The 17093-nt window shown below is 34.6% G+C and overlaps 1 protein-coding gene across 2 annotated transcripts in view; it reads left to right on the top strand.

Moving 5' to 3' along the window:
• The window catches only part of LOC131678311 (cap-specific mRNA (nucleoside-2'-O-)-methyltransferase 1), a 101815-nt gene extending 90039 nt beyond the window's left edge, over window positions 1–11776 (top strand). Inside the window, exon 3 of one of the 2 annotated variants that reach the window (XM_058958475.1) lies at window positions 6566–11776. In XM_058958475.1, coding sequence (XP_058814458.1) covers window positions 6566–8808 — 2243 coding nt within the window. In that variant the 3' untranslated portion in view covers window positions 8809–11776. The remainder of the gene's footprint in view (window positions 1–6565) is intronic. The other variant, XM_058958413.1, reaches the window with a different exon arrangement.
• Window positions 11777–17093: the final 5317 nt, after the last annotated feature.

Genomic DNA, 17093 nt, shown 5'->3' with positions numbered 1-17093 from the left:
GTATTGGGTTGCTTGACGAGAGCAGTTGGTGAGGAAAAGCCGGCATATTCGTTTTGGTTATGCCATTAGAAGCCGGACGGAAAGGAAAGGCTCATGCACGGCACGAGAACAAGCGAGAAAGCGATAGTAGTGCATATTAGCGAAAGCGTTACGTACATTTTGAACCTTAATAACACGTTTTTGCAAATCCTTCCAAGAAAATCAGTGAATATGGCAACTCTACCACTAAGCGAAAGCTACACCAAAACGAATGATGAAAATATTTTCATTTGTCGCACAAAAGGAGGGCCTTTCATCTGCACCGAAAAGTTAACGCCTTGATGCAAAGCATGCTCATTCGGTGTGAGCTGCGAAAGGGGAATGATCACATGTGTGTACGTAGAAAAAACAAGCTTTGAATTGTTTCAAAAGATTCTCGTCTTGTATCAACATAGTTATCTACAAACCGTCCTTATTAGGACGAATGCAAAATGAAAAAAGAATTTAATTAGAAAGTTTCTTTTATTAACTAGTATTATGTTTGCACTTGTTAATTTTGTACTTTTACCAGTGACTCATAAGAAAATATTTTGCAAATTAATCTACAAACCCGAAGGTTTTTGCAAATCCTTCCAAGAAAATCAGTGAATGTGGCAACTCTACCACTAAGCGAAAGCTACACCAAAACGAATGATGAAAATATTTTCATTTATCGCACAAAATGAGGGCCTTTCATCTGCACAGAAAAGTTAATAAATAGGAACGCCTTGATGCAAAGCGTGCTCATTCGGTGTGATCTGCGAAAGGGCAATGATCACATGTGTGTACGCAGTAAAAACAATCGTCGGCAAGGTTTGAATCGTTTAAAAAGATTCTCGTCTTGTATCAACATAGTTATCTACAAACCGTCCTTATTAGGACGAATGCAAAATGGAAAAAGATGGGTTGGTAATGTATATGACATAGCAGGGGTATCGTGACCACACTTCGAAGTTATTTCAAATCTTGCAAAGCATAAATTGACAATTTTAATGATTGTTCCTATATGAATGAAATGACAAATTTTTAGGTTAATACGGCAATAATTTTACAATTTATAGAACAATTTTATATTTTTAGTTATCATATAATAACTGTCATCTCTTCCAAACAACTCTGCCAACCCCGTGGTTATGCGGGGTTAAGGAGAATCATTGTAAAATGTCCAATACACGATTTTATGTTGTTACCTCCACTAAAACCACTTCAAAATACTCCCTCCTGTCATACAAGTACATTGTCTGCTTGTTGCAATCATATGAAATTATTGACCTGTATTCAATGCGGAGAACTCGGTAATAAAATTGTTTTACTGAATAGACTAACGAACGGGATCCCCAGGAAAATTTCGCTGAGCCCAGTGAATCGAACTTAATGAGTAAAATTTAGCCATTTGAAAGAGGTACAAGCAGAATTTTAAGAATATGATCATCGCGGTTAGTTTTTCGCTAAGCGTGATTCATTTCAGTGCGCTAGGAAATGGTTGTTTCGAAAGATTCTAACATTGATATTTCAAGACAAGAAAAAATGATTTTTTTTCATTTCATGAATGAATGTCTCAACGAGCATAGAATCCAGTGCATCCCCTATCAACGCAGAAGCCAACAACAAAGGTTCTTTTCAGAACCACCATAATTATAAAGAATAACTTGAAACATTCCCACATATTTCATTGAGTATCATTCGATTTGAATTACAAGTCAAACGAGTAGTCACGACACTCCGGTTATGTCCTAGACATTACCCACCCATCTTTTTCTCTATATCAATGTAATATCGCTTGGTCCGGTCTGACACAAAACCGACATCATGCATGCGCATGCGCTTTGTATTCATTTTCACTGAAGTTAGAATGGACATACGGCATTTGGTAGAAATGTGGCTGCATATGATGGGTATTATCAACTTTACTGAAAACATGAATAACTCGCAAACGAAGCATCGTAGCTAGGTAATATAAGCGAACGAAAAATTCTATACAAAGCAAGCTACAATCCTATGCAATAATATCCTTTTGAATAAAATATCTTAGATATTTTGGTTCGAACTAGAAAATGTTAGCCGTGAGTAATCATCAAAATTTTAAATTTTTTGTTTTGCCAAAAAATAGCTTAATTCCTTGCGCAACTTTACACGAGAGGGATATTTAATATCTTTAACGTAAAAATTTAAAAAATTCAAGAGAGCGCCGCAGCCGATCCTGTAACCTTTCGCCTTAATTCTATAACGTTTTCGTCTCAACTCGACGCATTACCAAAATAAAAATATTTTCAGCATTTATTTTTTGGTTATGAAATTTTTCGGTGAGCAGTTCTAAGTTTCGTAGACATTAAAGCAATTCCAGTTTCGCTTCCTATTAAAAAAAAGACTCCAATCCATATTACAGTACACCCCTTCAAAACTGAACTCAATATGATAGGATATTATTATTATGATTATGATTGATTTCAGAAGTCTGGAATGAGTTTCCATCGAAATGTTTTAGGCAAGCATTTGACATTGATGTTATTAGACAACTGTTAGATTAAGATGAATAGATCAGTTACAGATCAGGATAGCATTCCCACAATTTTTCGGAGGTCCTCATGATGTTTCAAATAATAGGTTATCAATGTGCTGATCAGATAATTATCATTGTAATACTGAATTGAATCAGTCAGCATCAATAAATTTTTAACTTCAATTCAATTTTTTTGAGGGGTAGGGGGGGGGGGGGGGGGGGAGGTGTGTGGTTAAACCACAAAGCATCCTCTTGGCTACACTGCTGCTTGGAGTTATTAATTTCGCTTCTCATTTTCCGAGATATGTTTCAGATCGATCCGATGGTTATAAGTCAGAAGGTTCGAGCAAATGAAAATTTTTGCACCGATGAGTGATCAAGTTCCATCTAGACAACTTGGAATTGTTCGGTGGTTCTTCTAGCGGTTGTAGATAGAAAAATGAAATACGAAATTCGCTTTAGCGAAATAATATTTGGCTCATTTGAATTGATTATTAGTATATTGAACAATAAATATGCGACAAAGGGTAATTCACAAACAAAAAGCAATAACATTAAAAGTATTCAAAATAGATATTTGATGTCTTCAGTAAAGTTATTCGCAAAAGTAAGCTACAAATTTGCTGAAGGTACCATTTTAATACAATCACTTCCAAGAAAATTTATGAAAATATCTCACTCTTAATCAGTAAAATCACAATACCAAAAGAAAGGGCATATTACCTCCATTAAATTCTCCGAAGATACTATTGACCTAAAGTTATCCGTTTTGGCGCTAATAATACATTTAATGTTTTTGGTCTTATTTCTGGCTATGGGAAATGATAAAAATCTTTCGATCGCATTTAATGTCAAATATCTCACTCAATAATAGTCCGATTTCAACAATCTATAGTTCGTTCGAAAGATATTCGTGTAAGCTTTCTAAAAATATATAAATTTAGTTGCGTCGTCAATTTCGGCAGCAAATTTAAAAAAAAACTGCAAAAAACGCGATTGTTGCACCTTCAAACGTTCATATCTTGGAAACTAAACATCAGAATCAAAAACCATTTAACACTCGGAATACCAAGAGGGTCAAAAAAAGGGGAACACTTACTTTGACCGGTACTATCTCAGCTGCTACCTAATCGATTTTAAATCTGTCTTCACCACTGGAAAGGTACATCTTTTGTTAACATATTGCACTGAAAAAATAGAATAATAGGGTTGTCTACCGTAAGTTTTAGTGAAATGAGTAAAACAAAGTCAGAGAAGAAAAAATGGGAACGCTACTTTGACTGGCCATATCTCAGCTGTTTGTTCACCGATTTCAATTTTTTCTTCAGCATTGGATAGGAATATCTTTCAAAAAAACGGTAATCAAAAAATAATGGAAAACTAATTTGTATATCCGAAGTAATTGTAAAAATAGTAATTGAAAGTCAGGACAGACAAAATGAGCTTTTCAGTTCAAACAATCGTATCTCAGCCGTTTGTCAACCAATTTCAGTTTTCCTTACACCTATGATATTCCTAGAGCTTCTAGATTTGTAATGCATGCAATAGATAGTAGATTTTTAAAAGTTACTATACTTTTTTGAAGTTTTAGGCGGTTTGATTTTCACAATGCACGCGGCACAAGGTTGGTTAAAAAATTTTGCGTCTTGTTTAGTTTTACGGTTTGAAATGTAACACGTCTACTGAATAATTCTGCGTATTACATATGGATATTATTATATCAAAATGTTCGTACAAACGTGGAGAAACGCAATGTTGTATGTAAGTTACAAAATAATAGCGTGTAAGGAAAAATTCAGTAAATACGAAGAATCTCAGATTTTTTTTAATTATTTGTCATATAACTTTAAATTAAAAGCGATGACCTATAGTTCTTTATACACCAATCGATTGTAATTGATGGCAGCTACATTTTCTGGAAGTACAAATTCCTATATTTTCTCAAAAAATAAACAAAAGTACGTAGAACTACAGAAATTTCATTTCATTGGCAAATAACTTGAAATTCAAAGCGTTGACTTATACTTCTTTATACACCAATCGATTGTAATCGGATTTCGGTTACAATTTCTGAACGACCAATTATTATATTTTCTCAAAAAACAAACAAAAATACGTAGAAGTACAGAAATTCAATTTAGTTGGTAAATTACTTCGAATTCAAAGCGTTGACCTATACTATTTTATGTACCAATCGATTGTAATTGATTTCAGCAAACAATTTCTGGAAGAACAAATTCTAATATTTTCACAGAAAACAGACTATATAAAATTTCTGTAGCTCTGCGTATTTTTGTCTATTTTAGTGAGAAAATATAAAAATTGTACGTTTAGTTATTGTAGTCGGAATCAATTACAATCGATTGGTACATGTAAAGGTATAGGTCATCGCTTGGAATTCGACGACATTTACCAACTGAATTAAATTTCTGTAGTTCTACGTATTTTTGTCTATTTTTTGAGAAAATATAAAAATGTATCTTTCAGAAATTGTAGCCGAAATTCAATTACATTAGATTGGTATATAAAGAAGTATAAGTCATCGCTTTAAATTTCAAGTTTTTTGCCAATGAAATGAAATTGCTGTAGTTCTACGTACTTTTGTCTACTTTTTTGAGAAAATATAAGAATTTGTTCTTTCAAAAATTGTAGCTGCCATCAATTACAATCGATTGGTGTACAAAAAACTATAGGCTATTGCTTTTAATTTAAAGTTATATGACGAACATTTTCAAAATTCTGAACTTCTTCGTATTTACTAAACTTTTCCTACTACACACCATTATTTTGTAACTTACATACTATATTGAGTTCCTCCACGCTTGTGCGAACATTTTGATATAATAGTATCCATATGTGATATGAAGAAATATTGAGTAAACATGTTACATTTCAAACCGTAAAACTAAACAAGGCGGATACCAACCTTGTGCCGCGTGCATTGTGAAAACCATGCCGCCTAAAACCTCGAAAAAGCACAGTATTTTTGACAATCTACTATCTATTGCATACATTAAAAATCTAGAAGTTCTAAGAATTTTATTGGTGTAAGAAAAATTGAAAATGGTTGACAAACGGCTGAGATACGATTATTTGAACTGAAAAGCTCATTTTGTCTGTACTGACTTTCAATTACTATTTTACAATTACTTCGGATATACAAATTAGTTTTCCATTACATTTTGATCGCCGTTTTTGTAAAAGATATACCTGTCCAATGGTGAAGAAGAATTTGAAATCGGTAAACAAACAGCTAAGATATGGCCAGTCAAAGTAGTGTTCCCATTTTTTTCTTCTCTGACTTTGTTTTACTCATTTCACTAAAACTTACGGTAGACAACCCTATTATTCTATTTTTTCAGTGCAATATGTTAACAAAAGATATACCTTTTCAGTGGTGAAGACAGATTTAAAATCGATCAGGCAACAGCTGAGATGTGACCGGTCAAAGTAAGCGTTCCCATTTTTTGGACCCCCTTGGTAGTCCGCGTAACTTTTTACCCCCTTGGTATTCCGAGTGTTAATAGTGTTCTGTCTGGGTGATAGGCCTTCATTGAAAATTGGTTTGGATAAGATCGGCTCAGCCATTGCTGAGAAACACGAATGAGAGATTGTCCGTTACATACACACAAATGTAAAAGGTGTTTAAATGGCGTCTATGCACTAATCCGTCCTAGTTAAAATTTGGGTTGAGGGGGGTACGCATTTTTGGCCTAGGGCAGAAATGCCGAACAGACCGGTTCTACATAAAAACTGTACTATACTGCCCATAATCGCAAGTCAGTCCCATGTTCTATGTGATTCCCTATCTACATGGGACTGATTTGTGATTATAGGCAGTATAAGGGAACTATAAGGTAAATTCTCTAACCCTATGTGGGGAGTTGAGAATCAAATACGGGTGAACAACGTACAAGACTATAGATTTACCAACTACGCTCTGCACGCTCTTAATAATTTGTGTGTAAATGGATATCGATTTGGTTATACGTCCCATAATTTTTATTTGTAATGTTTGATTTGTCGTGTATTGTTTTTAATTTGCAGGATTAAAACTGGATGAGCTAGATACTGCAGCTTCCAACTGGGAAAAAACGTTAGAAAGCTTACATATACCCGAAGAAACGCATTGGCTAGATAACAAGGATGAGAATGCGACAAGTTGGGGTAGAGACCTCTTGAAATCGTGGATCAAACTTGGGAAAAGGAAATTGACAGTTAAAGAGGAGAATAAATTCTGCCAGATGGAAATAATCAACAAAATTCTTGAATGCAAGACAGCATTTGACAGACTCGACGCAAAAGAAATGCGAAAAGCAAGAGCAAAATCGAACCCGTTTGAGACAATTAAATCTAATATATTTATGAACCGAGCCGCTGTAAAGATGGCCAATTTGGATTCAATGTTTGAGTACATGTTTACTAACCCCATTGACGAAACTGGAAATGCATTGGTGCGAAATGATGATCTGTTGTATTTTGCTGACGTTTGTGCGGGTCCAGGGGGATTTTCTGAATATTTTCTCTGGCGGAAGAAATGGCTAGCAAAGGGTTTCGGGTTTACCTTGCGTGGCGAGAATGACTTCAAATTACACGATTTCATAGCTGGATCACCGGAAACTTTTGACACATATTATGGTCCGCAAAACAATGGTGACATTTTTGATCCTATTAATATAGCAGGATTTACGGAATATGTCATGAATCAAACTGAACTTGGAGTTCATGTTATGATGGCCGATGGTGGATTCTCTGTTGAGGGCAATGAAAATGCTCAGGAAGTTTTATCAAAACAGTTATATCTTTGTCAAATCTTAGTAGCATTAAGTATTGTGCGGACTAGTGGTCATTTTGTGGTAAAGCTTTTTGATTTATTTACCCCGTTCAGCGTGGGATTGATTTACTTGGCATACAAATGTTTCCGAAAAATCTGTATATGTAAGCCAAATACGAGCAGACCAGCTAATTCTGAACGTTATTTGGTGTGCAAGTGGAAGAAAGCTGGAACAGGTGCAATATCACAACACCTCTATGAAGTAAATAAGTCACTGCTTAACAGAAATGATGAAATAGATATTTTAGAACTTGTTCCTTTTTGTATAATGAAAGAAGATAACCTATTTTTTAAATATATATACAAGAACAATAATGATCTAGGACGAAATCAGATTATCGCGCTCCTTAAAATTGCAGCTTTCAGCGCTAATGAGGGGTTAGTCGAAACTAAACAGGGCGAAATTAGGAGCCGATGCTTGATGCTGTGGAAGTTGGAGGATAATCTTCGAAAAGCTTTGACAAAACCAAGTCATGATCATGTCATTGATATGTTGTTAAAAGACTGGACCAACGAAAAACTGTTTTTAGCAGCCCCTGGAGGACAACTGAATTGTGTAAAACTTGATCATTCGTTTCCTTCAATTCATGGATGGCATTTTGTGCCTTTGGACAACGTAAATGATACCGGTAAAACCATTCGTACATTGTTTATTAGCAAAGGCGGTAAAGAAATATTACAATATAATAGTACGAAAGACACATGGAGCTTGATAAAAGATGTGCATCTAGAATTACCTTCTGAGACATTAGTCTACGGTGAAATAGTAAAGGAATTGCAGGGTGAAGGAAGGTCGCAAGTCACAATACACGCATTTCATATAATTGATGGAATTGTTCTTGGTGGCTACGACATTCGGAAATGGCCACTCACAGAAAGACTACGAATGTGTGAAAAATTTGCCAAGGCTTTGAATAAACCTTATAAAACTATTAGTGATACCGATTCTTCATGTACAATTACTATTCCTGTGAGATGCAAGAAGTTATTTGCTTTAACGGATTTCGTTTCCTTTTTCAATTCTCTTGAAAATTATAAACTTAAAGGCGGTGAAATGCGTTTAGGGTACCATATAAGGAATACGAATGAGCCAAATAGGTTCTTCGTACCACGAGCGCTATTATTTCTAAATGAAATTCGTGACGATTATCTTAAAGTATTTTCCAAAGGCCTAAATAAATTCTATTACTTTTGTAAGAAGCGACATACATCACTTTTTCCAGAACAAATGAAATGTGCGGACGAAACAATAGCTTCGTTCAAAAATACTTATACACACCGCATCATATGGAAGTGGCAGCATACACACCAAGTATTACCTGAGGATGATATGAAAAATGTTACGAGAGAACCAAATTTAATTTATCGTGTAGATATAGAGCATTATGTAACTTGTCAAAAAATACTGAATTTTAATAAATTGAATGAACCATATTCTGTTGGCTTCGGCAATTGAAGAAAAAATGCACACTTATGCAAATATAAAAGCAAAATTATTGTGTGTGTATGGGTGTGTGTGTTTTTTTTTTGAGAGAAGTAAAAAATAGGGATGGGCGATACTGAAAAAAGTATCAATACTTCGTTATCGCGATACTTTGGATTATTACGATACTGAGTATCGATGTATCGGAGGAAAAGTATCGATACTTTCGATACTATCGATCGGTAATAAACAAATGCATATTTAAAATTTGTTAAAATCTGTAATTTAAAAAAAAATAAGTTGTGTTTATCTATGAATGTTAATTGGAGAAACCTACAGTAATCCAAAATGATAATTTATTCTGAAATTTAAAAAAATGGGAAACTGCAAAATTAGAAAATGAAATGAGGAAAAACAAACATTAGAAACTGTAAAGAATGCATGATGTCATCAACAGAAAAGATGTACCCGTTTTAGTTTACTTACTATGCAATAGTGCCTTTCACTAGGATTCCATGGTTGGCTATGTTTACTATAACTTTAAAATATTTGTATTGGACTGTCACAATTTTTTAACCATCAGTAATCGTGGGCTGCAAAGCCAAGCAATATAATATTAACACTCGGAATACCAAGGGGGTAAAAAGTTACGCGGACTACCAAGCAGAGGTGGGTAAGAAAACCAACCGGCACGTACATACACTGGTATTGTTCTCAAAATCTCAACACGTGTAAACGAGTGATGCACATCGTATTCGGTTTGGATTTCGTTCACACGGTAAACGAAAGAAAAATCTCCACCGACTCTCAGTTTACAAAACCAAACCGAGCCACTCAGCACCGTTTACATGTGTGTACGAATTTCAACTTGTGTTGATGTATTCTCAGCAGCGGTTTCGGTTTGGCTTTAGAAAACCGGGCCTGTTTTTTTCTGTACACGGTGCTTCGGTTGAAAGAAGAAGCAGTAAACTCGTCTGCAGTGCTGCCGAATAGACAACTGTATTGAGTTCAATTAGTTGTTGAGAGTCAATGGGGTAATATAGAAATGGCTGGTTCTGAGCAGTTGTTAAAAGTTCAACAATTGTTTAAATTGAAATTAAAGAAAACAATGAAATCAGCGATGTCAATAAAATAACAAAAACAATAAAATCAATTAAATTAATGAAATCAATAAAATTAATTAAATCAATTAAACATGACATGACATTAACACTCAATTCATTCAAAGTGGCCTGTATTTATATCGCCAATAATCGTATCAATGAGATCTAATCCACGTCTGGTTGCGCTGGTTAAGCGATTCTCGAATAATCTCGAGCACACACTCGCATTTTGTATACATATATCCTTATTATTACTGCTACAGCGCATCGTATTGATACATCTATCCTTGCACAGAGGCAATTGCGTGTATGTGTGTGTTATTTACATATGGTAAGCAACTCAGACGCAAGTGGGGGGAAACTCACGATTAGGTTCTTATTTACTGAGTGCTGGTAATACGAATTTCAGTTATTTTTGCTGTTACTGTACATCGTTTTGAAATATCTACAAGGTTTGGTCGCGTACATTCGAGTTTAGAGAAAACTACCACTAAATTATTCAATTACAAAAAACTTAATTCATTGAGAACAGCAACCAACTAACGAATAGCAAAAACACTTTCATTTTATAGACCGCCATTAAAAAGTAAGTTTCTTTAAGGAATAAATATTTCCGGCGATACCAGTCGATGTGTGTATGTAAATCTACTGCAGAACAATTAAATTTTTAAAAAATGTTGCGCAATAATTTGAATAAAAAAAATTTGATCACGTTGTGTCCAATTCCGAAGTTGTCTGACTCATTACAACAAAACATGTAAAACGACCTTCAATAATTAATGTGGATATTGGTCCACAATATAACCATGCTAGTTGTTAAATCATCATGAATAGGCCGCCATTTTGAATTTCTAATTTACGACGCAATTCAAGTTTCGTTTCCTTGGAAATATATGCCTATTTAAATATGCATGCTTTTAAATGCTAAATTTTCGTCAAAATAACACCATATTGGGATGCAAAATGACGACGAATAACAATTTTTAATCTCTACACAACTTTTCGATATTAAAAATGTTGTTTCATGATATTTTTTACCATTAAGCCGTTATTAAATGCCAGTAGTATTGAATATAGCTCGCCATTTCAGATCTCTTCAGAATATCTTGAATATACCGTCATCTTAAATTTTGATCTGCTATCATAGGTATAAAAATAGCGGAGGCTGTTAAATTTCCTTTTACTTTCAATTTTTGGGCAGTTTCATACCAAACATACCCATATTGAAAACTTCCTGATGATAAATCATTATGAAAATGTTGCAATATTGAGTTAAGGAACGCCATTCATGACCACGAACATAATTTATTTGAACAGAAATATGTCTGAAGACATTTTTTCAATTACCGAAAAGATACCTTATATTATAAAGAAATTTGTTTAGAATTCTTAATAAAGATACTAGCAGCACTAGCACAGCCGATAAACATCAACCCGAATACACAACCGCAACACAACCGAAGTTTGGTTTTGTTATTCTCGTGTTTCCTTCCCATACTCGTGCACCGGTAAACGAAAATCAAAACCAAACTGCGGTGCTGTGTAAACGAAACTCGGTTTGGTTTTCGTGTCTCGTATAAACACAACCAGCGATGAGGCCGAACGCAATGTAAAGGATACATAAACACTTGTGAAAATTTGGTTTACCGTACCGGTACTCAACCGGTATTTTCCCACCTCTGCTACCAAGGGGGTCTAAAAAAATGGGAACGCTTACTTTGACCGATCATATCTCCGCCGTTACATAATCGATTTTAAATCTGTCTTCACCAATAGAAAGATATGTCTTTTGTGAATACGTCATATTAAAAAATGGAAGAATAGAGTTGTCTACCGTAAGTTACAGTAAAAAGAGTATAACAAAGTCAGTGAGAAAAAAAATGGGAACGCTTCTTTGACTTGCCATATCTTAGCTGTTTGCTCACCAATTTTAATTCTTTCTTCACCATTGCATAGGTAAATCTTTTATAAAACAGTGAACAAAGAATGATGGAAATCAAATTTGTATATCTGAAGTAATTGTAAAAACAGTAATTGAGAGTCAGTACAGACGAAATGACTTTTTCTGTTCAAACAATCGTATCACGACCGTTTGTAAACCAATTTCAATTTTCCTTACACCAATGCAATCCTTAGAGCTTCTAGACTTGTAATATATGCAATAAATAGTAGATTTTCAAAAATTACTATACTTTTTCGAGTTTTTAGGAGATAGGATTTTTACAATGTACGTAGCATACGGTTGATTGAAATTCTTTGCGACTTGTTAGATTTACGGTTTGAAAATTACCTGTTTACTCAATAGTTCTACATATTATACATGGATATTATTATATCAAAATGATTGCACGAACGTGGAGAAACACATTATTGTATGTAAGTTACTAAATAATAGAGTGTGTTAGGACGATTCAGTAAATACGAAGAAGTTCAGAATTTTAAAATATTCGTCATATAACTTTAAATTTGAAGCGATGACCTATACATTTTAATACATCAGTCGATTGTAATTGATGGCGGCTACAATTTCTGAAAAAATATATTTTCTCAAAAAAATAGCCAAAAGTACGTAGAAGTACAGAAATTCCATTTAGTTGGCAAATAACGTCGAGTTCAAAGTGATGGCCTATACCTTTTTATATACCAATCGATTATAATTGATTTTGGTTACAATTTCTGGAAGAACGATTTTTATATTTTCTCAAAAATAGACAAAAGTACGTAGAACTACAGTAATTTCATTTAGTTGACAAATAACTTCAAGTATTCAAAGCTATCACCTATGCAATTTATACACCAATCGATTGTAATTGATTTTGGCTACAATTTCTGAAAGAACATATTTTTATATTTTCTAAAAAAAATAGCCAAAACTACGTATAAGCACAGAAATTTCATTTAGTGGGTAAATAACGTCGAATTTTAAGGGATGATTTATACTTTTTTATACACCAATCGATTGTAATTAATGGTGGCTACAATTTCTGAAAGAACACATTTTTATATTTTCTCAAAAAATAGACAAAATACGTAGAAGCACGGAAATTTGATTTAGTTGGCAAGTAAGGTCAAATTCAAAGTGATGACTACACTTTTATATATACCAATCGATTGTAATTGATTTCGGCTACAATTGTTACAAGATAAACTTTTTATATTTTCTTAAAAAAAACGACAAAAATACGTAGAAGTACAGAAATTTCGTTTGATTGACAAATAACTGCAAATTAAAAGGGATGACCTACACTATTTATACACCAATCTATTGTAATTGATGGCGGCTACAATTTCTGATAGAACAATTGTTTATATTTTCTCAAAAAATAGCCAAAAATACGTAGAAGTACGGAAATTTGTAGTTATGTGCCAATCAGACGAAATTTCTGTACTTCTACGTATTTTTGTCGTTTTTTTGGGAAAATATGAAAAGTTTCTCTTGCAGCAATTGTAGCAGAAAGCAATTACAATCGATTGGTATATACATAAAAGTGTAGGCCATCACTTTGAATTTGACCTTATTTGTCAACTACATCAAATTTCCGTACTTCTACGGATTTTGTCTATTTTTTGAGAAAATATAAAAATGTGTTCTTTCAAAAATTGTAGCCGCCATCAATTACAATCGATTGGTGTATAAAAAAGTATAAATCATCCCTTAGAATTCGTCGTTATTTGCCCACTAAATGAAATTTCTGTACTTGTACGTATTTTTGGCTATTTTTTGAGATAATATAAAAATTTGTTCTTTAAGAAATTGTAGCCAAAATCAATTACAATCGATTGGTGTATAAATGGAATAGGTGATAGCTTTGAATACTTGAAGCTATTTGTCAACTAAATGAAATTACTGTAGTTCTACGTACTTTTGTCTATTTTTTGAGAAAATATAAAAATTGTTCTTCCAGAAATTGTAACCAAAATCAATTATAATCGATTGGTATATAAAAAGGTATAGGCCATCGCTTTGAATTCAACATTTTTTGCCAACTAAATGAAATTTCTGTACTTCTACGTACTTTTGGCTATTTTTTGAGAAAATATAAAAATGTGTTTTTTCAGAAATTGTAGCCGCCATCAATTACAATCGACTGGTGTATTAAAATGTATAGGTCATCGCTTCAAATTTAAAGTTATATGACGAATATTTTAAAATTCTGAACTTCTTCGTATTTACTGAATCGTCCTAACACACTCTATTATTTAGTAACTTACATACAATAATGTGTTTCTCCACGTCCGTGCAAACATTTTGATATAATAATATCCATGTATAATATGTAGAACTATTGAGTAAACAGGTAATTTTCAAACCGTAAAACTAACAAGTCGCAAAGAATTTCAATCAACCGTATGCTACGTACATTGTAAAAATCCTATCTCCTAAAAACTCGAAAAAGTATAGTAATTTTTGAAAATCTACTATTTATTGCATATATTACAAGTCTAGAAGCTCTAAGGATTGCATTGGTGTAAGGAAAATTGAAATTGGTTTACAAACGGTCGTGATACGATTGTTTGAACAGAAAAAGTCATTTCGTCTGTACTGACTCTCAATTACTGTTTTTACAATTACTTCAGATATACAAATTTGATTTCCATCATTCTTTGTTCACTGTTTTTATAAAAGATTTACCTATCCAATGGTGAAGAAAGAATTAAAATTGGTGAACAAACAGCTAAGATATGGCAAGTCAAAGAAGCGTTCCCATTTTTTTCTCACTGACTTTGTTATACTCTTTTTACTGTAACTTACGGTAGACAACTCTATTCTTCTATTTTTTTAATTCGACGTGTTCACAAAAGACATACCTTTATAGTGGTGACGACAGATTTAAAATCGATTATGTAACAGCTGAGATATGACCGGTCAAAGTAAGCGTTCCCATTTTTTTTACCCCCTTGGTATTCCGAGTGTTAATTTCAAATGGTTTAATTTTAAAAGAATAAATTGCCACCCTGGGTCGGTGGTGTTCCTCGTGCTGTTTCCATAAAACAATTTTCTGATGTCCGTGCCTCATAAGGGAAGAGCAATAGTATCGTAGAGATCAGCCTGCTTCCTTATCTCATTTTCGCACAGATCTGAAGTCAAAAAGCGCACCGCTTGCTAATAGCATACAAACAAACAATACTACCCGCGCCGCTCTAACCGCGAAGAACAACATGCAACACGACGGAGAATATCAAAACGTCAAAAACAAAATGCCCGTGTATATGGACCTTGATCTGACAGAAATTCGCCTTCACGATTTGCCACCTCGCACTAGTACTGATTATATTAAAAAATTCATATCCGTCACAAATGGCCCTTTGGAGAAACTTTTTTCCCTGGCATTCTCAACGGTGTTCGGGTGGTGCGAATGCGGCTGAACCAACCTATACCGTCTTACTGGACTTTCGAGGGTGGATCATATCCTATGCACATATTCTAGGCAGACGCCCACGTGTCAGTTCTGTAATCAGACGGCACACTACGGTAAGCCATGTACCAAAATAATTAAAGAATTCATATCTTCTGAAACCAACACCGCCAAACAGCCTTCGACATCTGCTGATACACCACAGACAGCTGGCCAACAAATTAATACCGGACGAACAATATTCCACGATATCGCCAAGCTAATAGTTAACATACCTAGGGAAGAAATAAACAAGAAATAAGACGGCTATGCAAAGTGTGTGTGTATGTGTGTGTGAAACCTATCCCATCTCCCACTGGCTGGCGGCGGTTTACAGAAAAAAGATACATGCATGCAAATAATTTGATTTCAGGGTTTGGGTAGGTGCTAGCTCAATTGATTTGCTGAATCCATTAACCATTTCATATACAGGGCAAACCGTTTTCCGAGGCAATCGTTCCATCAACCAGCCCCGCCTTAATGTAATGTTTGTATCAAATGGATTTTAACATTACAATAAGACTTTCGATTCCTTACATGCTGTAAGAAAATGACACGTATTTAGTGTATTTAATTGAATATAATATAATTCATATATAAATTAGATTATATGCATAGAAAAATATACCAGTTTATCTATTTTACCAATGATACATAGAGAACTTCATGCAGTCTTCGACAGCATATCTCTCCATCCTCACCGCACGCATTGGATATACTCGGTCCATCCACCCGACGAATACTCACCTGAAGTATACTCCAGAAAATACATAAAAATCACAGCAGAATAAGAGGCCGAATTAGAAAACATGGAAGGTCTGCATATGTCTGTTTCAGTATGCACCGAGGAACAAAGACACGCAGAGCCCACACAGCCCCTACTCACGTCGCTCACACTTCGCCGCGATTCCCATGCACCCCACAGAATACACCTCCAGCAAGCACCCAACGAGTTAACAGGCTGAATACGCCCAACGCACAAATTCTACAGCAGAAAGAACGAGACAGGGAAAAAACTGCCATCGATGATCAAATAAAGCTCTCCGTGTAGTGTGCATACTACCCACTTTTCAGTGGGTCCGTCTCGCTTTTGTAATAGCTTGGTTCTTCTCACTCTCTCGTTCGCAGCAACAGCGTTCGTACAGAAGTGATGAGCGGCGGACGTGGAGGTGTATTCGTGATATTCGTACGTTCCGTTTGTCTCCCCTCCTGATGATGCTTCTACGAGGAAGAAAAACCTTCAAAAAACGCTTTTACGAGTCGTCCCACGTCAGGAATCTATTTTCTTCATCGTATCCCATATTGTCCGACGATCCTTTGGTACTTTTTCCCAGCTAATAAACACTCAGAAACGTCCCGAAATGGCAGCAATTTATGAAAGAGTTTTTCACTTCACACGCGACGAACCGACCGACTGAAGTTTCGAAATTTTCTCAATAAGACGGCTATGCCAAAGTCATCCGAAAACACAAAAAGTACCAAACATGTAACAGCGAAAATCAAAGTTCCAGCGACGGCGACATGGACGTAAACACGAGCGAGAGAGAAGGCAATTGGAATAATCAGCAAGCTGCAGAGGGCCAATCTGACCATTGCTCCTAACCAAGAAAGAAATTAATTCAAGAAACGGAAAGAGTGCGTTCGCAATAGACGGCAGCATCAATATATGGCTTTTTGTTCTATTAGTTTTGATGAATTGTAATTTATTTCCTGAATTGTATATTATATTCAGAAAAGTCGAATGGTCGTTGGGGTTAAAACCTTAATAAGTAAATAAACAAACAAACAAAAAATTAATAAATAAACAAATAACTCATTT

Source organism: Topomyia yanbarensis, chromosome 1, assembly GCF_030247195.1.
Source record: "Topomyia yanbarensis strain Yona2022 chromosome 1, ASM3024719v1, whole genome shotgun sequence".
Taxonomy (NCBI): domain Eukaryota; kingdom Metazoa; phylum Arthropoda; class Insecta; order Diptera; family Culicidae; genus Topomyia; species Topomyia yanbarensis.
Note: the sequence above shows the minus strand (reverse complement) of the source record. Positions and strands in the feature narration are given on the sequence as shown.